This window comes from Felis catus, chromosome D3, assembly GCF_018350175.1.
Source record: "Felis catus isolate Fca126 chromosome D3, F.catus_Fca126_mat1.0, whole genome shotgun sequence".
Classification (NCBI taxonomy): Eukaryota; Metazoa; Chordata; class Mammalia; order Carnivora; family Felidae; genus Felis; species Felis catus.
Window position 1 is genome coordinate 86,206,428 of NC_058379.1, and position 24,438 is coordinate 86,230,865.

Here is a 24,438-nt window from a genome sequence, read left to right on the forward strand (position 1 = left end):
AAAGTAAAAAAAGTAAACAGAATGGAATAAAATTAAAACTTTGAAAATATGTGAAAAGATGGAGATATTTTAATGAAAGTGATTGAGAAGCAGCCGTCACGAGTGGAGGACTTAGAGAATTTTCTAACAATTCTCTAAGTCCTTAGACTTAGAGTGCCTTAGAGATCATTTAGATCAACTCTTTCATTAAAAAAAAAAAAAAAAACAACGCTCTCTGTCGCAAAAATAAATAAACATTGAAAAAAAAATTAAAAAAAAAAAAATGGGGCGCCTGGGTGGCGCAGTCGGTTAAGCGTCCGACTTCAGCCAGGTCACGATCTCGCGGTCCGTGAGTTCGAGCCCCGAGTCAGGCTCTGGGCTGATGGCTCAGAGCCTGGAGCCTGTTTCCGATTCTGTGTCTCCCTCTCTCTCTGCCCCTCCTCCGTCCATGCTCTGTCTCTCTCTGTCGCAAAAATAAATAAACGTTGAAACAAAAAAATTTAAAAAAAAAAACAACTTAGTTTTGGGGCACCTGGGTGCCTCAGTCACTTAAGCATCTGACTCTTGATTTTGACTCAGGTCATAATCTCACGGTTCGTGAGTTCAAGCCCTGCATCGGGCTCTGTGCTGACAGGGAAGAGTCTGCTTGGGATTCTGCCTCTCTCTCTGCCTCTCTCCCTCTTGTTCTCCATATCTCTCTCAAAATAGACAAAAATAAACTTAAAAAATTAAATAAATTTTAAAAAATGTACTTTTATAAAGGATCAAAATGGCGTTTCACCAAGCTAATTTTCAGCAGATCCTGGATTAAAATCAAGATCTTGCAGTCTTGGGTATTTCAGCTTGTTTAAGGGAAAGCGTTGTATCCCTAAGGTACCAGCAGTGAAATCAACCAACAGCCACCACATGCATTAAATGTTTGGAGCCGGCCAGTAATCCAGTCAAGAGGCAGAGAGGATGGCAAATGTTCTAGCATACCTTCCTCCTTACAAAGGACTTGACATGAAGTTGGGAGTGCAGAGCGGGTTTGACTGCACTTCAGCTGTTTTGGACTGATTTACCTCAACATGCATTCTACTGGAGCACCGTTGAGAAATATTCTTGGGAACTTGATTTGACAGAAGAGGAACAGAGGCAAACGGGGAGAGAGCACCTTCAGAATGTTCTAGCCCAGGTTCTATTCTGAGTTCTCTCTTTCTCTCCAACTGCAGAAATTTTCATAATGAAGAATTATGCACACTTTTCTGCTTCTCATCTTGAATGAACAAAACCTAGCTTAATGATCATAAGCTTCCCTCCAAAATGACAGGTCTAGGTTCAGACCACAGCTCAGCCACTTAAATTTCAGTGACCTTGGGCTGAGTTTTCTCAGGTCGGTGTTTTCTGTAATGGGAAGCAGTGAGGGCCTTGGAGAGGTCGAGGCTCAATGAGGCAACGCACATACTGTGTTTAACACCAAGCCCGGCCTGAGTCGGTGCTCCGTAAGTGCTAACCACTACTGTTCCCACCGTGGCTGTGACTGTTGCTATTATTTCAATTCATTACGAACCAGAACTCTGCAAACCTGGGTGTCTTGAAAATTAGATGTAGATGTCTGTGCTACACTGGGAAGAGATTGTGTGTGTACGTGTGTGTGTATTTGCTATATGACAGAGACTGAGCTAGGCACGTTATAAACATAACATCTTCACAAAAACCCTGTGAGAGACCTCCGACCCTTGCTTTAAAATTTAATGTCAACTTAGTTTTCATTCATTAAATCCAATCAATAAACTAATGGCACTACTTTGTTTTCATTTGACCGTTTCCGTCAAGAAGCATTCGTGAAAAAAATGTCCTCCTATACGTACAGCCTCGCTTATCGCACCCACTTCACCCCCAACAAATAGCACAGTTACTCTCTTGTACGTTCATCCAGAGTTTCATGTATATGCAAGCGAAGGTGTATATAAATTCTTCCCACACATGCTTTCTTTTACAAAAATGTTAGTGCACTGTGCATATTGCTGTCACTTTTTTTTCCATTTAGTGTTATGTTTTAGGCATCGATTTTGGTATTTGGTGGTAGTAGTGAAAATAATACTACTATTTAAGGGGTAATAAAAACTCACAGACACTGTTTTTAAGATTAACACATGTTAATTCATTTCATGCTCAAACAACCCTCTGAAAAATGTACTGACATTATATACCTTCTTTATAGATGAGAGGTTATCAAGTGTTGTGAGTTTCAAATAATTTCCTACTATTTTTTTGCCTGCTGATATCTTATGATTTCTTTTTTATTTTTGGGAAAAAAATTTTGGGGGCATCTGGGTGGCTCAGTCAGTTAAGGGTCCAACTTCAGCTCAGATCATGATCTTGGGGTTCGTGAGTTAGAGTCCCACGTTGGGCCCTGTGCTGACATCTCGGAGCCTGGAGCCTGCTTCGGATTCTGTGTCTCCCTCTCTCTCTGCTCCTCTCCTGCTCATGCTCTGGCTTGCTATTTCTCTCAAAAATAAATAAACATAAAAAAAGAAAAAGAGAAAACTTTTTTTTCGGGCAGATTCATCCTTTTTTTTTTTTTCTTTTGTCACCTTTTGGCTTGGATCATAGCCTGAAACTCCTACCTCCTTTTGACTTTATATATGAATTCTTCCTTATTTTCTTCTACTAACTTTTTTCACTTGCTTTCTCTGCAACTTGCATCAGTGGAGGCGGAAACACGGACCCAACATTTTTCCTCCTAATAAGTGTCCAAACACAGTTTCTTGGAAAGTCCAGCTTCCCTTACAAACTCGAGATATCACGTTCATCACGTATTTACCTCCCAGATGAGTTGGGTCTATTTCTGGACTTGCTTTTGTGTGTCCATTTGACTTGCCGTTTCTTACCACAGATCCACATCTGACTCACCAGAACTCCTAGAGAGAAACTTCAGCCTTTTCATAGCTGCTAAAAGAAAAGCCGAAAGCTGGCATTGTTAAATGACAATAAAGATTAAACTGTTAATGGAATAAAAGTGTTAATTGGTTTTAACCGCTCTTCAGAAAAGCTGTGCTTTGAAGAATTTCATTACTTTCTATAATTAAACATTAAATTTTAAATACTGAATAGATACACCATGGGGTTTTCAGGAAAGGGCCCTTGCTCTTCTCCTCCATTGCTGAGAGTTTAAAATTTTTGTGTGCACAGAGGGTAAATATCTGGTCATGAAATGTGTCTACAATACTGCACAGCTTACAGCAAGAACAAAGTCATGCGGCTGCCAAGATGGACAACATTGCCAGAGGTTTACAGATTCATCTGTAGTAATATTTTACCTAGAGACCCACAGATAAGTATTTTAAAGTATCTGAGTTCAGTTTTAAAAACTAACACGTTGGGGTGCCTGGGTGGCTCGGTTGGTTAAGCATCTGACTTCAGTTCGGTTCATGGTCTCACGGTTCATGAGTTCGAGCCCCACATCGTGCTTTGTGCCGACAGCTCAGAGCCTGGAACCTGCGGCAGATTCTGTCTCCCTCTCTCTCTGCCCTCCCCTGCTCATGCTCTCTCTCTCTCTCTCTCTCTCTCTCTCCCTCTCAAAAATAACTTGTGGTGAATGTCTTGTGTTTGTCATTTGGAAAAGGACTGGAAATTTGAAGCCACCCCTTCATAAAGAATTAACTTTGAGACCTAAAACCAGGAAAAGGAGGGCAGTCATTGAGTAGCTTACAAGGTGAGCCTGTTCTCACATGCAGTTGCCTCTAGGGCCCCCGCTTTTAGGGCTGTTTCTCCCCTTGAGGGGTACTGAGAGAACCTTTCCATAGTGGAGCACCTCATTTAGAGTCCCGTTTCCTGTGAACACAGACATTCCCATGAGCTCTGCTTGGTCCTTATGTATTGGAACACAGCAGAGACTAGACCAGGAGTAGCCTTAATTTGAATGATTCTGGACGTGAGTGGTGAGGTGGGATGAATAAGGAGAGGATAAATGGAATTTCAGGAAGAGCCGTTGAGGGAAAATTCTAGGATTTTCTTAGACTCCTACTGCATCAAACCCTATTGACAACCCGAAGCCTGTGGTGCCTTGAGTGGAGGGGTCCCCAATACCACCCTCGGGCTCAGCGTTTCTCTAGATAGACCCAAGACTCAGAAAAAGCGATGCTACTCACAGTTATGGTTACTGCAATGAAAGTGCAGATTAAAACCAACGAATGAAGTCCAGGAGGGACCAGGCACAGGCTCCCAGGACGCGGTCCCAGGGCCATCACATGGCAGATGCTTGTTTGCCCCGTGACGATGTGGGAAAAGACATGGGCAGTGGTGTTAACCTGGGACGCTATCGCAAGCCTTGGCGTGCAAGGGTTTTACTGAGGATCCATCATACAGGCAGGCAGAGTCTACCGGTTCAATGTGAGCCGCTCAGACTCCAGCCTCCACCAGAGCAAAACAGGCATATTATTAGGATTAACTCATCTGGCCAGAGTGGTACAGCTTGGCCCAAGGCCTCAGGCACACAAAAACTCACTCTTATCAGGCTGAATATTCCAAAGGCTCAGAGGTTACAGTCCAGAAACTGGCCAAGGGACCACCCTGACACAGGCCTTTGTTTGGAAGGTGCGGGGTTTAGAGACCCCAGGCCTGCTGAATTCATTTCTTCCTGACCACTGTTACACGCAGTGTTTGACTTAATTAAAAGGCAAATGGAAACAATCTTGTGACCAAGTCTTGTTGCCCCCATTTTATTTTATTTTTTTTAGGTTTATTTATTTTGAGAGAGAAAAAGAGAGAGAGAGCAAGTGGGGGAGGGGCAGAAAGAGAGAGGGAGAGAAAGAATCCCAAGCAGGTTCTGCACTGTCAGCATAGAGCCCAACATGGGGCTTGAACTCATGACCTGAGCTGAAATCAAGAGTCAGACGCTTAACCAACTGAGCCACCGAGGCACCCCAACGCCCATTTAATACGTAAGGACTAATTTGGTAAAATAACATGTTCAGGTCCCCCCATTACTTCCTGTTGGCCCATTACTTCCTGCTACCACCTACCAAAGTGTGTTTTCCTCAAACAATGCTTATCTTCCCCACTATTTGTAGAGCCTCAGAGGCGATGGGCCATGTATACGTTTCCATCCTTTTTATCCTCAGACTCAGGGCGGCACCTGACTTACAGTACCTACTTGATAAATGTGTGATAAATGAACATGACAGGCAATGACACACTGTTGACATTTGTGCCCTTAGTCTTTTGGATTCTATACTATTATAATGTCCCTTATGTCACGATGTCAAAATGTCAAAAAAAAAAAAAAAAAAAAACCACCACCCTGGAAATTAGTGTGTTAGCCATACTTAGAATTTTAAAATTGTTCTTTCAAGCTGAAGGGGACCTTAGAGATGATATTCTTTAACATTCAGTTTTAGATAAGAATAAGTATTCATTTTGTGAAAATACCTTGTTAAGTATAAAAAGGGGTAACAGTTGTGATTGTCTATAATTTCAATCAAAATCAGTTTGGAGTCAAGACAAACATATATTGCCCAGATTTTCACTGTTTCTCCAAATAAATGCAATTAAGGAGTGTGTTACGATACTCAAATGCATGGAGCACCTCTGTATTAGCTCTTCCCAAGTTAAGGAAATGATTCTTTCAGGCTTTCTGTCCTTTTCATCATGGGGCTTCCTTTCTGAACTTCGGTCTCACATGTCATGGTCTGAAGCTGCACAAACATGGCTTCTAAATTGTTCTCGTTTGGGTCCCAGGTGACCTGTAGAAGGAGTTCTGCAGGCCGGTGTTCTCGAACTATAAGATGCATAGGAGTCACCCGGGACACTGTGAAATGCAGGTTCTGATCCAGTAGTCTGGACAGGTTCTCAAGGAGGCCAGTGATGCTCGTCCGTGGACCTACATGTTCACTAGCAAGGCAATAGTCAACAAAATGACTTCGTCTGTCGCCCCATCTTCTCCAGTACTGGCTTGCTCCCACAAAACTATTCAGACACATAAGAAAAAAAAAAAACAAACAAACAACTCCGTATCTGTTTCTTACCAGCCCCAAGAGAACATGTTCTAAACAATAACCTGGGCAACCTAAACTATTTATTCCGATACTGCAGATGAAAGCCAAAAGTATGAGCTAATTTTACTGAAGTTTGACCAGCTTGGCTTTAGGCACCTAGGCTGAAGAAAGAACACCTTTCCCTAAAATGTCTTCACTCTAATGCTAGCATGTTTTAATCCTTTGTTTGCTGATCAAAGGCCGAAGGTTACAGGAGTCTGTATTTCAGAGGCTGAAGAAAACCTGCAAGCTTTCAAACCCTCTTACTGGGCAGTTAAGTCCCAGGAAAGGGGTAAGTGTTAGACCTTTGCATCTCGGTGACTGAGTAGGGAATGACAGTTTGTGTCTTCATTATCTCGTTTCCGAAGGCTACTAAGCAGTGCTTTTCAGATGACAATGAACAAAACTCCCCCTCCAACAGGCTGCGCTCACTACTTGTCCATCGTTGCCCTGCTCGGGCTGTTGGACTTGTATACTCCTCTGAATCAACAAAGAAAGCTCATTTGTTTCACTTTGTGAAAACGCTTCATTTTCCCCCCAGACTTTCCATTTCACGCTGTGTGAATTTTATTAAGATCTTTTTCACAGAAGCTAAGTGCTGGCTCTATGGGGCCCTAAGGGATGGCATTTGCAGCCTCTGTAATGTCTGGAGCCTCTTGAGACATTTCTTTTCTACTGAAAACTCCTTGGGGAATCATAGGGAAGAATCCAAAATCTTTGTGGTGCTGGAAGACAGAGTTTGGCCTCGAGAGCATCTCGTGCAAATCTTTTGATGTTACAATCTGAAAACCAACGACACAGCAGTTCAGTTAATATCCCATATCTCGGTAGTAACATCATATGGATATTGAGTGGGTCTTTCTGGAGGCCTCCAATTATTTTTAAAAGCTGGCTTAAAATATTAATTAGAAATATTTTTCATTTTAGAATTGGTCTCTGTTAATAAAATTTACCTGTAATCCTATTGCCTTAATAAAGTGTCAGTGGCTTTATTCCAATAAAGTTATGTTTTAGAAAGGTAATTACAATTAAGTAATTGAAAATTTTAATTCTGATTTTTCCTCATGAATGTTCATAATAAGAATTTTTAATGTTGTTATATCCTCTCGGAAATGACATAGTAATTGCTGTCTAACAGTCCATCAGAGAAAAATACTAAAATTACTCCACTCATTTCTCTACAGTGGATATTAGATTAGTCTTCCAACTATCATAAGGATCTTATGAGATGGGCTGTATTATTTTTCCTATGTTAGAGCTGTGGAAAGGAGGTATAGGCAAGTTATTTAACTTGCCCGAGTTCACAGTGCTGGTAAGTGGCAAAGTCAAAATTTAAACCAAAAATTCTCATATCCAAATAGGGTCTCCTTTATGCCATGTTGTTTCTTAAGATGCACAAGATTTACCTAAGGGTTACTCAGTGTAAATAACAGCTTCAGCCTATGTATGCAAGTCCATGAACTATAAAATGTATAGTCTTCTTGGTTCCTACTACAGCGAGTATAAAATTGCAGACTTTTCTTAAGTTCTTTAAATGTCAAGAGCCATCACAGCTTGGAAACAGCGTTATGATAACACAAATGTGAAAATCCTCAAAGAAAATGACTATTTGCTTTTATTAGTAAGAACTGGTAACAGGTGAACTTCAGTAACTGAAGCCTTTGGTGTCTGTTTCTGTGCAGTGTCGTGAACACTTCATCCTTCAAAATCCAGATAGACATGAGTTTTTACCCTTAGTTCCATCTCATGTACCATTTAAAGGGGTGCTTGTTGGTTGGTTGTTTTGGTCAAGGATGAATCCGCTTCACTAACGGCCATGAAAGTCAAGGAGGAGGGTAACCGCAGGGCGAGGGCATCTTTTACATGGAGAACTGTTACGCACTTGAACACATGAAGACCCATCTCTTTCCCTATCTCTATTCTCACAGAATGTGTGACACAGGAGAAGGACTATTCACTTTTCAAACAAGGGAAGGAGAAATGATCTATCAGAAGGTCCATTCTGCGACACTGGCCATAGCTGAGCAGCATGAAAGATTAATGCTAGAAATGGAACAGAAAGCCCGGGTAAGGCTCCTTCCTCGGTAACCTAACAGTTGAATGTCGCTGAGGTCTGATGCACATCGTGTATATGTGGGCCCATTCACATCAGCACCCCTGTGTCCACCCCACCCAGGCCCGAGCTCACCCCAGCTACCGAATCTCATCCCTCTAATGCCCTATTCAGCATATGCCAAAAAAGGAGTTATTTGTGGCCACTAGCAGGGAGTCCTACAACTCCATGCTTCTCTCAAGGAGGGGTGCGGTGCCTAGAGAATGAAATACAAAGCAATGCTGTCTGCATATTGCCGCACACAGTTGGACAATCAGAGATTCAGATGTGGGCCCAAAATAACCAGCAAAATTAAGTTACTACAAGAAAGGACTCCACTTTCTTTTTGTCTTTGTATTTGTCCTAGATTCTCTGAAGCTTCTAGCTCTTTCTCTGTTTCAGAGCCAATAATAAAATACTTGCAGAAGGAACTTACACTGTTTACCAACAGAATGATTTGTCTGTTACCCTGTTCTGGAACCATGCTAGAGTTTTTGGTCTAGCTAGGGAGCAATTTAGTACAGAATCTGAAATAGTAACTCGTACAAGTAACAGAAAAAATTGTAAGCTTTACTACCAACTTCTCTGAAAAGCAAACAACGGAATGACTGTTGGCCATAATCTTAAGAGTTGGCGATTCTGTCTTTCTTCAGGATTTACAGAGATGCATTAAATTTCATTTGGGAGAGGACAGGCAGAGTTTGGGGAAACAAGTGGGTCACTCACCAGAAGAACACTCATACTTCTGTCCCAGGTTAAAGATTACAGAGTTCTATATGTAGTATTATATTTATTGTGATTTTTTAAATTCTCCATTACATAGTATTTTGACACATAGAAAACTACCTTTTAAATATAAGAAAACAAAAAAGTGATTTAATGTATAATCTTATGTTATTCTTAGCGCATATCTAATTTTTCTCAATGCTACATACACATTTTTATCTCTTCATCTAGAATATGCTTTAAAGAACTTTCCTAATACCTAAGTGTAGCAAGTGAAAACCAGGCTTACACGGGACATTTGGTCTTTCACAGGGGTGAATTACACCACTTCATCCCTTGATGAACATTAAGGCTTGAACATTAGTAGGATTATTAATAGGATTGTGTGTTTAATTGAAGAAGCATTAATAAGACATTGGTATCAGTCTTATAGAAAGTTTTGGGTTACATTTAAGCCATTGTAACAGTTATCTAATTAATGTGACATTTTTCCAGTGGCTTAAATCACTGAGCAATTAGAACTACCAGATTTCAAATTATTTCCGAATCTGGTGCTTGCAACCAAAATTAACGGTTGTGATGTCACTTGCTATTAGTTAACAGCAGTTAGCTACACTTAACAGTCGTAGTTCTTTACGTAGAGCTGTTCTGAACAGGCAAAATGCTCTCGAGTCAAGTCATTGAAAGGTTTTGTCTTAAAGGAAATTCCAAGAGCTCTTTCACACCACCCTACTGTTGACTATCAGGGAAAGCACTCAGTATGTGTCCTGGGTTCACATCCCAATTCCACCCTTTACCGGCTATGCCATCTTGGGCATCCTGGGTTATTTTTTTTTTTTTTTTTTTTTAAATTTTTTTTCAATGTTTTTTATTTATTTTTGGGACAGAGAGAGACAGAGCATGAACGGGGGAAGGGCAGAGAGAGAGGGAGACACAGAATCGGAAACAGGCTCCAGGCTCTGAGCCATCAGCCCAGAGCCCGACGCGGGGCTCGAACTCACAGACCGCGAGATCGTGACCTGGCTGAAGTCGGACGCTTAACCGACTGCGCCACCCAGGCGCCCCGGGCATCCTGGGTTATTAACTTCCAAATGTTTCATTTGCCTTTATCTGTAAAATGAGGACGTAACAGTTCTACTGATTTGGCCGTTATGAGGTATCTGCATTAAAATCTGCAAAGTGCTGAGAACAGACCTGGCACACGGCAAGTGCCGCGAAAGCTTCATTATTATAACAGCGATCCATCTGTAGGAGTGATTTTGAATAATTATAAGACTTGCAATGTTTGTGAAGACACTAAATTGTTATTCCCAACCGTAGCTAAATAATATCTTTCAAATCCCTTCTGAGTATGTCTAACAATCTTGTGCCAAAAAATTTGCAAAACAAAATTGAATTCACATTTGCTCTTGATGCTGTGGTATGTGATAAACATGATAATGTCCCGTGCAGCTGAGAGGCAAATCCCCAGAGCGGAGCCACGCGATTGCTGTCAAGGGGTTAGAACCCAGCAGTCCACTTACTAAGATCTCAGGCTGTCTCCAGCTGGAGGGGTGCACCGTGGACCTTGGTGCTTGGAGATGGAGGGACAAGTGGGACAGGAGTTAAACTGCAGGCTCAGTACGCTCCACCAAAGAAACTAACTATTTCTAGAAATCACAAAATCAGAGACTCCGTCAGTTTGGTGCACACATGCGAATGGAGCATTTGGTTTAATTTCAAAAACAATTGCACAGCTATGCTTTTCTCTGAAGGTTCATGCTAATAAGACTCTTCCATATCTAGTCCATTTTTCAAGGTAAACCCAGCTGGTGATTTTCAGAGGGCATGCTATCACAACTCAACTGCCCAGATTCCTCAAATTCTGGGACCATATGTAAAGATCGCCAGGTCTCCCGGGCATCATTTTTACTTTTTATTTTAAGAGACTGCCTCTATATGCACAAATATCTTTTTTTTAATGTTTGTTTGTTTGTTTGTTTGTTTACTCTGAGAGAGATAGAGACAGCGCTAGCAGGGGAGGAACAGAGAGAGAGGGAGAGAGAGAACCCCAAGCAGGCTCCATGCTGTCAGCACAGAGCCCAACGCAAGGCTGGAACTCACAAACTGCGAGATCATGCCTGAGCCGAAATCAGGAGTCAGTCACTTAACCTATGAGCCACACGGGTGCCCCTGCATGCACACATCTCTGAAAAAAGAAGTTCCAACAACTCTGAAATAGTACTTAAATACCCTCTAACTCTTCATTTGCTTATTTAAATTAAATGAAGGCCTATGCTATAAACTAGGCAAAAGTGTAACCTAGGAGTTGGAAAGGTACCCCAAAACCTCAGCTGTAAAAATGATGCACTTTATTTATTATGTATCTAGCACAAAGTAAGAAGATGACACTCCTCATTGGCTTCCGGTTCTAAAAATGGCCCATGTGAGCTTATTATTGAGCACATAGAAAATGTTTACAGATTTTTAATGTGATTTAAGAGATTTTACAAAATCAAATTGCTAACCAGCTACATAAGCAATAAATGCCCCAAACATTGTTATTCAGGCTACTGATGCATTCGTTTCCATCCTTTCAAAGAGAGATGGTTTAACAGTGTTACTGTTTTATAGATAAAACATTTGAAAGAGAAATGATGTCTCAACAACCATTTCTTAACTGAAACAGAGGGAAATCAATATAATCATTTGGCATCACATGTATAAAACCTTGGTTTGCCCTTGTTTATTACCTTCTTGGTGGGGACACAAGAATAAACATGTTTTGACCTATCTCCATAATCTAAGTTAGGCAGCATTTCTACTCTTGTTTAATCGTATATCTAGAAGAATTCCCCAGCATTGTGAACAAAATAGTACATTTGCACTCTAGAATACTGGATAACAAGAATCATTAAATTGGTAAGGCTATTAAAAAATATTTTTATTTAGGGGCGCCTGGGTGACTCGGTGAAGTGTCCGACTTTGGCCCAGGTCATGAGCTCACGGTCTGTGGGTTCGAGCCCCATGTCTGGCTCTGTGTTGACAGACCAGAGCCTGCAGCCTGCTTCAGTTTCTGTGTCTTCCTCTCTCTCTGCCTCTCCCCAGCTCGTGTTCTGTCTCTCTGTCTCTCAAAAATAAACATTAAAACAATTTTTTTAGTATATTTTTATTTCCTTCACTGAGAAAGGTAAGGAAAGAGTTAATGACAGTTAACCGGATCCAAGAAGTTTTTAAGTAGAGTTTAGCCATCAAATACCCACTCACAGCTTTGTAAACTGGTTACTCAGAATGTTGCTTGGACGTATCTGGAATACAAGAGAAGAGCAAGAAAGTTTTCTCTCAAGTGACCCAGAAGTTTGTGGGACCAAGTAATTTACACTGCCCAAGTAAGATTATCTCCTTACTTTTACTCCTTGAAATAGCACACATTTTCCATGCCTTTCCATGCCATCGAAATTTTTCTAGATAGATTGACAAGATGACACCATCACAAAATTTTGGTCACTGTTACTTTAAACACCTCTTGAGCTCATTCGTGCGGTCATGACAGCGGACCCTGACTGATTTCTTAGATCACCAACTTATCGGGAGGCCCTGAGGTAAGCCGCCATGAAGAATGATTTCTGCGCTACAAGAAGACACGCTTCCCCTTTTGCATTTAGATGTGGACCTTCCGCTTTTCGCTCTTCTGTCCAGGTGGGCATCGGGAAGTGGTCATACGAGGAGATAGCAATCCTCTGTATTTTCTTTACTTGTTAACCCCAAAACAGTTTTATTTCAGAAGACAGTTTTGGGTTTTGGGGGTGCTTGGGATATTTGAGCCATGGTACTAATTTTGAACTAGGGCTATTTCTGAAGGATTCACCAAGATTCACATAGCCGAGGCAATTATTAAACCTGGATGTTTAAGTAAATGGCACCTCTACAATTTGTTTCCATTTCTTGGAGATCATTCTTGTTCTTAGAACTGCCAGAGTTCTTGAAATGCTATTACTAAAAGCATTTATAAGTGCTCTACCCCACATGTGCAACATTATCAGGGAAATTTTTCTTGTCTTTGTGATAGAAGCCATCCATCAGAAACCATATCGCAAATGTGCCCTTGTGATTCAGCCTGGTGAGGCTGAAATCATCCAAAATGACAAGGCCTCAAATGCCCTGAAATAATTTAATTTTCATAGATCTGTTACACATATGCGCACACACACACACACACAATATGAAAAGAAGTCCTTTTTTCCATTTGGTTTTTGTGTTCATAAGCTTTACATGTGTTATAAAATCCCATAGGTAAGGAGCAATTGAGAAGACATGAATAATTTTCTTTATTGAATTTTCCTGATACCTTACAAAAAATGAGTAAGTGAAAGGAAAGGGGCATTGTCATTAGTAACTTCTAACCTTGCAACATTGAGAGTGATTTACAAGCCTATTTGTAGATGAACAGCCTTCCATAATAAGAATTACAGTGTATCCTTTAAAAAAGTGTTTGGAATATTCCTATTTCCAATAGTTTTTGCCACCTGGTCACCAGAAGAGCTCTGTGTTAAGGACAAATAGCATCAATATTATTAAAATACCAGCACGACAGCAACCCTATTCCAAGGCCCCAGACGCCACCGGCAGGGCTGGCCGAGTGCGCTGCTGTCCAAAGCTATCAGTCCTGCCATCCTAAGCTCTGGTGGATAGAAAAAAAAAAAAAAGAATAATAGAGTCTTACATAAAACTTCTTGCTTAGAAAACAAAGGGTTTTCCTTCTCTGTTATTTGTCATTTTACATGCTCTTGTCACTAGAAACATAAGGAATAGAAGCACGTTAAACTCACAGACTTAACAAACTAAACAACCTGACTGTTCCAAGACAGTAAACCTTTTGAACAATAATCATTTAAAAACAAATTCTCCTGTTTCCTTTTCTACTGTCAGATGAAAAGACATTTCTGCCGGAGCAGCATTGTGTTGCACTACCCAGGGTACGCTACCCATTGGGTTACACTACCCATTGTGTACACTACCTATGTACAAGACCCAGGGTGGCTCGGGGGTCTTTGATGGATATTTTGTGATGCTGTCATCTTACCAAGGGCGAAGGCATCTCAGGGAAAGGCAAAGTGCGGAGCCTGGGAGAGATAACGAAGCTGGCTTCATAGAAAACTAATTCCAATAGCGACGAGGAATTAAGGAATCTGCCCTCTTAGAGTTACGGTTTGTCACAAAACTTACCCAAGTGTTGACTACCTCCAGCCCCTGAAATGGTTATTTTTTGTCCTAAATAGTTGCATGAATAGGGAAATACTATTGCATTCCATCAATTCCAAGATGCACATGTCTTTTTTCATATTTCAACATCTCTCAGGTCAAATATGAGTCAGAGTTTAACTGGTAGACCTATTCTTTCACAGTGCTACCTAAAACAGTGTTTTGTCTTTCAGCTGATGGCGTGTTAGAGCGTGCGAAATACCGTAGTACTCGTTTCAAGCAGTGTTGCAAAGACCCCCCCCCCATTGTTATTCCCAGCTGTCGCCAAATAATATATCCTTCAGTTCAAGTACATCTATCTTTCAAGACCATAAGTACCATGGGCTTATTTATAATTTGTGAAGGAATGACAAAGCCTGGGCTCTATCGTAGACAGTTTGGTTCCCCTTCTAGTGAAGGCATTCTTCTTATCACAGTTTACAGGAATCTCTACCTGCTGTGAAAAAATAAATAAATAACTCATTTTCCTACGTGGAAAAGTTTGAAGAATTTGGAAGCATAATACTCTGATGAGGAGAACACAGAAAAATGTTAACACTTTTTGCAACTTCTTTTCTAGGTATATTCATTGAAGTTTAAGAAATTGTAGGAAAAGTTTGAGAGTGCGATTTGGGATCACAAGTGATGTGTAATATCTAATGTATAGGAAGATGGGCTAATAAATTCATTCTTCAAAGTTCTACTCATGATCCCATTGCTCAGTATTGTCAGTTATTAATCATAAGACAAGAGCCTTCATTATTACTGACAGTGGCTGATTCCCTGCTGGGAAATACCATTTGCATATATGTGAAATTTTCTTTTACTGATTGATCACAGACACTGAGTATAATGAACCAACACAAGCCCAATTAGAACAAATTATTATAGTTGATAACTAAAGTGGACCTGTGATCCTAATTAATCCATTTACTTACTATTGTTCCAGTGCTCAGAACACTAAATGGAAACACTAAAATGCAGTCTCTAAACACACCGACACAGAAAAATACTCATTTGTGCATAAAGGCACAAATGAGATAGAAATGGTAAGGGGTCAATGTGTAATTTTTCTAGCAAGTGGTGCTGTAACAATTATAATAGTATAAATTTTATTTATACCGTGTTTTTTCCTTAAAATTCGTTGTAGATGCTCTAGATGCCAGTTCAGAAAATGCATCTTGTATATATATAGTTTTTTATATTTAATCAACTTGATTAGAGTTGATAATGTGTGAGGAAAATGACTGGCTGACAGAAAAGAGTACAATTTTCATGTTAAAAAAACAATTTTGTTATTTGTATTGCTAGAATCAAAGAATAATGGGGAGACTATAAGGATGATTCTCTCTCTCTCTCTCTCTCTCTCAACTCAGATAGCCTTATTTCTTCATGGGCATACAATCTGCTCATGCCAATTATGAGAATGAGCTCCTTGAAGAAGAGCAATAGATTTCAAAGGTCAATCGAGATGACTCCGAGTATAAACACATAATTATGGAATGTACACAGACAACACAAAGAATCTGAGTGTCTTTTCTTTGGATAAAATGCAAGAAAAAAATGCCGGCCAGTATTGGGCCAATCAGAATCCACCACACGGATGTAAGAATTGTGTGGGGAGATACGTAAGCTTACTTGCAAGGAGTGTGAGCATAATTGTCAATTTCTGGGAGTATCCAGTGAATTATTATTTATTCAATGGATGTATTCGCTGAAGCAGAGCAGCCCAGTGGCTATCCAGGTAGACGTTAGAGAAAGAACTGTGTGACCTCGTATAAAGTATTTACCTTTGCTGTGTCTTAGTTACCTTTTCATGAAAGAGGGAAGGAAGGAGCAAGAATAATATCTACTCAGACTGTTAGGATACCAGCTGGTCTGTAGTGAAAGCCCAGGTATTAGCTAAGTCATGAGATGGGCGGCAAAAGAAAAACGCTGAGCTTTATTTTTAAGTGGGTAAAATTTTATAACCCCTGTTAAAAGCTCATCCCAGCTTTCATCATGTGCAGACTTTGGAAATTGTTTATATAAACTTTAATACATTCTCTAGATAACTTAGATATTACAAAATCAAGACAGTGAACATTTTATTTACACATGAAATGTCATCTTTCAATATGTAGACATCACGTTTCTTATATTCAGAGAGTAGCTCCCTAAATGCGTCTACTTACACATAAGAGATTCATAGATAATTGATAGATAAGTAAAGAATATATATATTCTTAAAGACATTACAGGTTACAGATAAGAATGGTGTTCAAAGTATTTATGTATATGTTTGTAATCATTTCTGATGTTATTCTAAAGCTCGGCTTTTTTACATTCTATGAAAGTACTTTGATCAATACGTGGTTTAAAACATATAATGATGACATACATTTTGGTTCAACTTTAAACCAAAATAACCAGAATAACATTCTGCAAAGTCCAATTCTAAATGACATCTAGCAACTTCCATTAAATGACTAAATGACATCGTGTTTGTTAGTCTTGTGCCAACTCAGCAAGGTATCTTCTAATTCCTTTTCATTTATCTTGAATAAAATGGAAGATTAAGTGTGAGTTGTCCCCTATTGAAAATTAAGTCAAGTCTGTGAAAAACCAATTGCCCGTAAACCTTCAAACTTCAGAGGACTGTTTGAGTAAATCCAAACAGTGCTGAGCTTGGCTGGCTAGAGCTCTCTGGGGTTTCTTTTTCTCTACAGTTTTCAAGTTTCATGAGCTCTTTTCCAAGAACAAATAAACTAAATATTCCCGACTGGGACTGCACTTGGGTTCACCGTTTCCTTGTTAAGCAGCATGACGTGTTTTGGTGACCTCTGACATGGATCTTGCGTGTTACCTTTTCATGTCCCCTGACCTCTCAGAGCTCTGGAGTGCTTCTTCTCTACAGTGTCGTTCCCTACCCAGTTCCTCTGGTCTCAGCCATACCAGGGAACGTGTCGACATAGCCACTCAGGAGACCCATAATCATTTAAAAACAATGTCTTTTCCCGGCTTATGTTACGCATGTGTGCAAACCCACACGCACACACGCAGCCCACACCCTGCTACCAGCGTTGCTCCCCTGGGTCTCGCCTGTGTCCTGCCTCTCGCACCTGCCCATACCGAACATCTGTGTCACATATTCCTATTTCTTGAATTTTGTACTTCGATTAAGCTCTTAGGCTTTTGTCTAAGAACCCGACGGTCCTCACTGTTACTCGTTTGATAGCTCATTTTGGACACCTTTCCGCGTCTTGATCACGTATCGCGTAGATGCGTCTGTTGTGAGCCACCTCTCCCATGTAGTAGAGGCAAGAGTGAGCCAGGAGTTTCTACCAAGCCCTTCAGATGGGGCAAACGTTGTGTTCTTCCCTCTAAAAGCATCACATTATGAAATATTAACAACGACATTTGAGGTAGATTATATTAACTTCAGTTCGCAGAGAAGGAAAACTTGAATCTTAAAAAAAAATGTTTTAAGCGTGTCGCCTGAGGTCAAATGACAAGGCAGAGATGGAGTCCGTGGGTGAGAACAGGTGTGCTGACAGCCAAGCATGTGTGCCTAACAACTCCGGATTGAGTGGCTCTGGTTGTAATGCCCTCTCCTCAACGTTAGAGAGAGGCACACTCGTCCCTGCCTCTGGGCCATGTGGTTGACCTGGTTGGTGCAGTTCTCCTCACATCTGCTCCCTGAGGAGAAAGGATCCTGTCATTTATTTCACAACGATTTGTGTCTGCCAAGATTTAGGGGCCAGGGGCAGGCTGCCCCAAAATGTGCCACTCTGGCATATTGACGATTTTGAATTAAAGCTACTTAAAATCAGCCTGTGCAAGAAGGACACTCAGACCCTCCTCTGTCCCACTGAAAGCAGGAAGTAAATCTCCTGTGTGAAAGGCGCCCTCCCTGCTCCAGGAAAGAATGGCACCTTCTTGTCACCAGAGATGGGAAATTGGGAGCTGAGAAGGCCGCATAAACACCTCCTTATTACTTTTTACTCATTTACTGCCTTAGCCCAAATTTGGTTTAGAATTCCTTATTTTTTTAAATTTTTATTTATTTATTTATTGAGAGAGAGAGAGAGAGAGAGAGAGAGAGAGCCGGGAGGGTCAGAGAGAGAAGGAAAGAGAAATCTCTAGCAGGATCCACACTATCAGTGCAGAGCCCGATGCGGGGCTTGAACTCACAAACTGTGACATCATGACCTGAGCTGAAACCAAGAGTCTTATGCTTAACTGGCTGAGCCACCCAGGCACCCCCAGAAGTCCTTACTGATTGAAGCTTCCTAAGTTAACGTCTCTTTGTCCCGTCAGTTCCTCACAGATTTACTGTGTCTTTGTCTAAAAAGTATAAAATCTACCTGCCTTGATCATTTCGTTGTGTCTCAGTTTCATTATTGGGCCTCCGTGCACACGTAATAAAACTTTGGGGTTTTTTACCTGCAAATCTGTCTCAGGTAAATTTAACTCTTAGTCCAGCTAGAAGACCTCGAAAGGTAGGGAAGGCATCTTTTCTTCTCTTCAACATCATGGTCTTTGAAGTCTCAGAGACATCATTCACTGCCTATGTCACCATGAAAAAATTATATTATCCCTCTGAGTCTCATTTTCCTTGACTGTAAAGTTCAGATGGCGTGATTATTGACAATTTATGTGGATATTAAACAACATCTGAAATCAGTTTGCACTTTGCCAGGCACATAGGGAATGACTCATAAATGTTAACCTATAAATGCTACCTTTTTCCTCCCACAATTGTTGAGATTTATACCTCGAGTGCTAATAAGGCTTTAAATTTTCTAGTCAATTATTGGGCAGATACAGACCAAAAGTAAAGTTGGTTAGCAGGTTTTTTTTAATAGAGAGATGAATTTATGTAGGGGGACACAAATTAGCATTAATGTTTATCACAGGGGGAGGCAGAATCTCAAAATAGCAAAGGGAGATTGCAAAAGGCAATCAGGTAACCTGGATACTTATTTTGGCAAAAGCAGGAAAAGGTGCTGTGGCCAGTACTGGAATCCCAAAGTTTCCAGGACCCACCGGCTTCTTTTTGGCAGGGTGGGTGCTTTGAAAGTACAGAGCTGTATCTTATATATTGTTACATGTTGGAGAGGAAGCTCATTTTCCCCCAGAGATCAACATCAAAGTCCAAAAAGCAGTGGACTAAGAAATCAAGAGAACTGTTTCCTATTAGAGGGTCTATAGTTGGGATTTTACCGTGAGCAAATCCCTGAGTTTTGGGGGTTGTGATTTTTCCATCTGTAAAACGAGAACGGCTGGATCCTCTAAGAAGGGTTCAAACGTTGAATTACGTGGCCCGCCCGCATGGTAAGCCTGGGCTTTGTCCAAACATGGCAGTTCAGAGTAGTCAGACTTCCAGAGTAACTCAGGACAGGTGGAGGGAGGAGGACAGGTAGAGGCCATCTAAGGCGTAGCCAAAACAGACATAATGTCATGTCTACGTTGCCTTATTCATCAAATCAGTCACTGGTCAGCCGAGATTTAAGAGGAGGGAGCCCATCACCCTGTATCTGAATGCAGCCATCTTCAATCCTCCACACAAATAATGCATATGGAATACCACCTGGGATACGATTCCATTGAAAGACATTGCCCAGAATGGCTTGATAGTTCATGAGCGTACTCAATACCTGGTTTTGAAGAACAGCTGAGGAATGGATTCTCTGATGTGTAGAAGATTAAAAATCTGAGGTATGATGGACAAGATAGGTACCTTTGGCAGAGATCGGGAGAACGTAGACATTCAGGTTTTCAAACACAGATTTTTCACTTTTCTGAATTAGATATTGAAGTAGAATAAAAAGAAACTAAAGAAACAAGTGAAGAAACAGAAGGTTAAAGGTTACCTGTGATTTGAAAACCGTGAAGACCAAGAAGTAGAGAAATGAGGTGAAGAAACAATTGGTGATTCGGATGAGAATTTTATGGAGGAAATTCTCAACTTATTTGTTTCCAGGAGAAAAATATGTTCACTGTGTTTCCATGGTGCTTAAGACTGACCATTTAGGAAGACATATGTTTCCCAGAATTAAAAAATAGAAGGAAAAGTAATTTGGGGAAGGTGAATTGACCACGGATGGTGTATTGTATACTAATAAACAAATCACAATATATTAGAACACTAAAGTGTAGACAGAAGTGTGATTAATATGAGATTGGCTTTATGGATTAATTGATGTTTATTAATGGGCATTGCTCACACTAATTAAAGACGTTATGTGTTGGAATTCAGTTTATACCTGACGTGAGAAATTGGCTTTAAAGGTGAAAGCCCTTTTGTCCCAGTGCTAATTTCATAAAATGAGCTTTGCCTCTCTTCCGTACAGGAGTGGATATTTAGTATGTATCCTGATACTTGTTAACGGTCATAGCCCCACACACAGAGATTCTCCAAATGTTAGGTCTGGGGAAAATCCAGAAGTGTGTGTGGTTAACAAACATCCCAAAGGTTCTAGAAAGCACCACCCTATTATAACCCAGGAACCTGGCTTCTCCCCCACTCCCTCCACCTACCAACCATAGGCTGTTGGTGTGGCTAGCATATCTGTTTTCACGATAGGAAGGAAAATTTCGAACTATCCCACAATTTGAAAACTCTATAAATTGGTTACAATGTTGCCACTGAAAGCCATCTTTAAAAAAAATAACGTTTAACAGGGCCAGACTTTCAAGTTCACTGAGTAGGGCACTTTGGTGGCAAGTCATAGCGTTTGTAGAAATGCCTCACTGCTGAAATGTGGAATCACATCAAAACGTTCACGCCCTTTGGCTTCATCTTCCATTAAAATGGAGAAACCTCTCAGCTTTATATGGCTTTAAAGAGCCTGTTACAGCCTATCAGGTCCTTTCCTGACCACGTCTTCAGTGGGGGGTGGGAACCTGGATGCAAAGTATGGGAAGGGCCAGAGGCGGGGCGGGGCGGTGGGAAAGGGCACCCACAGGGAGCAAACAGGTCTCTAAGCTCACACCCGACAGACATGATCTTCGATCTTCGCAGCTCCCCCTTCTGCCAAGAGTCAGATATTCAATCAGGAGGAAATGTGAGGTTTTATTGATTAGAGGATTTCCCGTTGCCCATCAGAAAGTGAACATTTGCTCAGATTGTGTCAGGGAAATGTGCACTAAGAACAAATAAAACCATTTCTGGAGGTTTTTAAAAACCTAGAGTGAATCAATCAAAGTGAATTTATTTCTTGAAAATGCAATGTAAAGTTTCATTCTCTTGGAACGAATCCTACGCTTGAGCACCTGAGTGACGTTGTGTCGATCTCTGGGGCTACCCTTAAAATTTATGTTTCAAGTGAGAACATAATTGCCACATTTTTATCACAGAACTTCTCAGGGAAAACACGTTTTTAATATGTAAAAGATCCTATCGCAGGAGCGCAGAAAAACGTCCATTGGAGAAAAGATCCCTTGGGCAAGGGTGGGAGGAGGTGTCTGGAAAAATTGTAAACGGAAATGGGTGAAAAGGATTAATGGTATCCTGTGTTTGGTGCCATTTGGGAGTATGTGTTTGTGAAAGGGCTTGCCCCCGCCCCCAAGCTGAGCCATTTTATAGTTCAGTAAATTGCAGAAAGCTGATAGTAATGCACATAATTCTTGTTCAATAAATGCACACAAACTTGTCTGGTGGTGGGTACACCTGGTTATTTCTGGCTGTTTCCCTGCGCTCCTGGTTAACTGTATGCCCTTTGAATTCTCCCTGGAATCGGTTGTACCATCTATTTGTTCCTTCTAAATCAATGAATGAGATCCAATTGTCTATAAGTGTTCGCTTCATATACGTTTGGAGTCATTCATTTACCTTTTTTTAAAAAAGCTAACCTTAAACAGCAAATCAGACAGGTATCTATAACAGATTTGGTCACATAATGCCCACATTTAACCCTCAGCTTCTGAAAGGGCAGATTTCAGTCTAATATTTTGCATCAAGCCTGACACATTTCCTTTTTCTTTTAGCTTCAGACAAGCTTGACTGAGCCAATGACGTTATCCAAATCGATATCTCTTCCTCGTAGCGCCTACTGGCATCACATCACCCGTCAGAACAGTGTTGGAGAAATCTACAGTTTGCAAGGCAAGTAACTTGAAAATAATCAAGCGGCACCTCCATTAGCTTCCTACAGGTGGGCCAGGAGGCATGCAAATTGCCTTGCTTCCGTTTCCTCCATTTTTCATTTATCAGCTGTCACTGGCCACAGTGGGGGATCTGAGATTTATAGTGGCGTTTCTAAAGCTATCATTGCACAGTCTCATGGTAGAAATTATTCCAAAAAGTCGCTGAGGGCTGAGGACTGTATTTGGCACCTGACTAGAACATTGTACATAAAAACTGGAACTTGACTGGAACATTATACAAAACATTATCAGAAGCTTAAAGTAGCTGATCCTAGGGTCTGTTTCATGCTGTTTTATAAAGGATTTTTTCCTTAGCATCCTTTTTTAATAGGATTGAATATCAGTTTAAGGGGGCTGATTTCAGGCTCTGTAATAAAACACTACACAAACCGATTCTCAAAAGTCTTCAAGTGTAGCCAGAGCCTTGGCACAGAAATAATTCTGGAGGGTGCAAGGCAGGAGATAAGTGTGAATACTTTGCTTCTGTACTTTTCCTAATGATTAATGGTTAATTAACTAAAATGGGAATGGTTTACCAGATGAATCAGATTCATAGACAGCAGGTATTTGATCGACTGCAGCACAAACCTCAGATTTGGCATTCTTTTTTTTTTTTTCCTATTCTTCCCTGTTGTCTTAAAATGAATAGTCTTATCCTTCAGATAAAATATTCAGCTATAAGCAATTGACTTACAGCTCACCAAGACTGAAGGAAGTGGGAACTTAGAAAAATAAGGCTAACAAAACACAGCTAAAAAACAACTCATCCAACAAAGAGTTTTTGAGCACAATGGGTTTGAACGTAATAGGCACCCAGTAAATCCCTGGTGAAGAAATGACCGGTATGACCTTCAGCATAGTTGGACATTCAGACTGTTTTTCCATTCATACTTTAACTTTTGCTCATATCGATAACACGAAGTCTTTCAACAACAACAGCAAAATGTTTTGGCGATGCGGAAACTGAAATGGTGTATTTTTAAAGCAATATCTGCTTGCCAGCATTTCAAACCTAGACTAATGGAATTTGGTCAGTGGGAATTAATGATGAAAGATTCGTTCTGCAAGGAAAAGCTGTCAGAACAATTTTAGTCATTTGTTGCTGGTACTTGCATTTTATATTTTAAATGAACCCTCTTATGGAGAGTTATTATCTTTTTGTGTTATTTCTTTGTATGAGAAAACCTTTAACAGGATAAGGAGTAGAGGGTCAAGGAGACTCTTGAATGTCTTGTGGATCACAAAGAGGAGACCACATCTTGCTTTTTTGCTTCTGCTCAAATGCTAAGTCGTGATCTTGGGAGATTAATCTTGCTTGCTCCTATGATTAGAAATAATTAGAAAATATGCTTTTAGTGTAAGGTTATTTTTATTTAAACCTAAACAGATAGGTGTAATTATTGTTAAAAAACAAAATTCAACCGAGTAAATTTTACAAATCGTGTTGGCTTTATTCAGTTATTCATGAATGAAAAGCATGCCATATAGCAGATAGGAAGGAGGTCTGAGGAGCTATATGTAATGAAAGACTTTTATAGGGAGACAGAGCGGGACAAGGAAATTATACTGGACAAGAATGAACTGGGTGTAGCAAAGTCATCTTAAGGGGACCACAGAGGTCTATAAGATAGAATCCCTCACTAGCATTGACCACATAGTTCCCCATTGACTGGTTTAAGAGTCTGTTTCTGGGAGAGCAGAAACTCTATGTGTTAAGTCTTGGGTAGGCATCATGAGGTTTAGCCTAAGTGACTCCATATTGAGTCTACTGTCTTGTTTTTAACAATATTGATGTTTAATAAAATAATAAAAATATTTTTGTAAAATAATAACTTTATTTTGTAAAATAAAAAATACATGTATTTTTGTATTTTTCATGCAAAAATATAAATGGCCACATTTCTAAGCAAAAAGAAAGTGAGATGTTACTACAAATAAGTTGGAAAAAGGTTGGAGCCAATGTCGTGATACCTTTGGGTTTTGACAAGAGTTTGGTCTATAAATCCAGCAAACGAAAGATTGTTGTTTGCATGGTAGTGTGTGGGGAATTTTTCTCCAAAGGAAGAGCTGACATTGAGACTGATACACAATATCAGAAATAATTTCATATGCATCCAACAAAACAATGCCAGAATCATTTAAATTTCTCAAAACGCTGCTGAAAACTTGCCAACGGACAGTGTTGACTTACAATATAACAGTCAGTAACTGATTAGAACACTTTAGGATCTATCTCACCGATCTTAATTTCCAGAAAGGTAAGGACTTAAATGC

The 24,438-nt window shown here is 40.3% G+C and overlaps 1 protein-coding gene across 1 annotated transcript in view; it reads left to right on the forward strand.

Annotated features, from left to right (window-relative positions):
- The window catches only part of DOK6 (docking protein 6), a 371,728-nt gene that overhangs the window by 280,692 nt on the left and 66,598 nt on the right, over nt 1-24,438 (forward strand). Inside the window, exons 6-7 of the mRNA XM_023242093.2 lie at nt 7,925-8,063; nt 22,006-22,123. Coding sequence (XP_023097861.1) covers nt 7,925-8,063; nt 22,006-22,123 — 257 coding nt within the window. The remainder of the gene's footprint in view (nt 1-7,924; nt 8,064-22,005; nt 22,124-24,438) is intronic.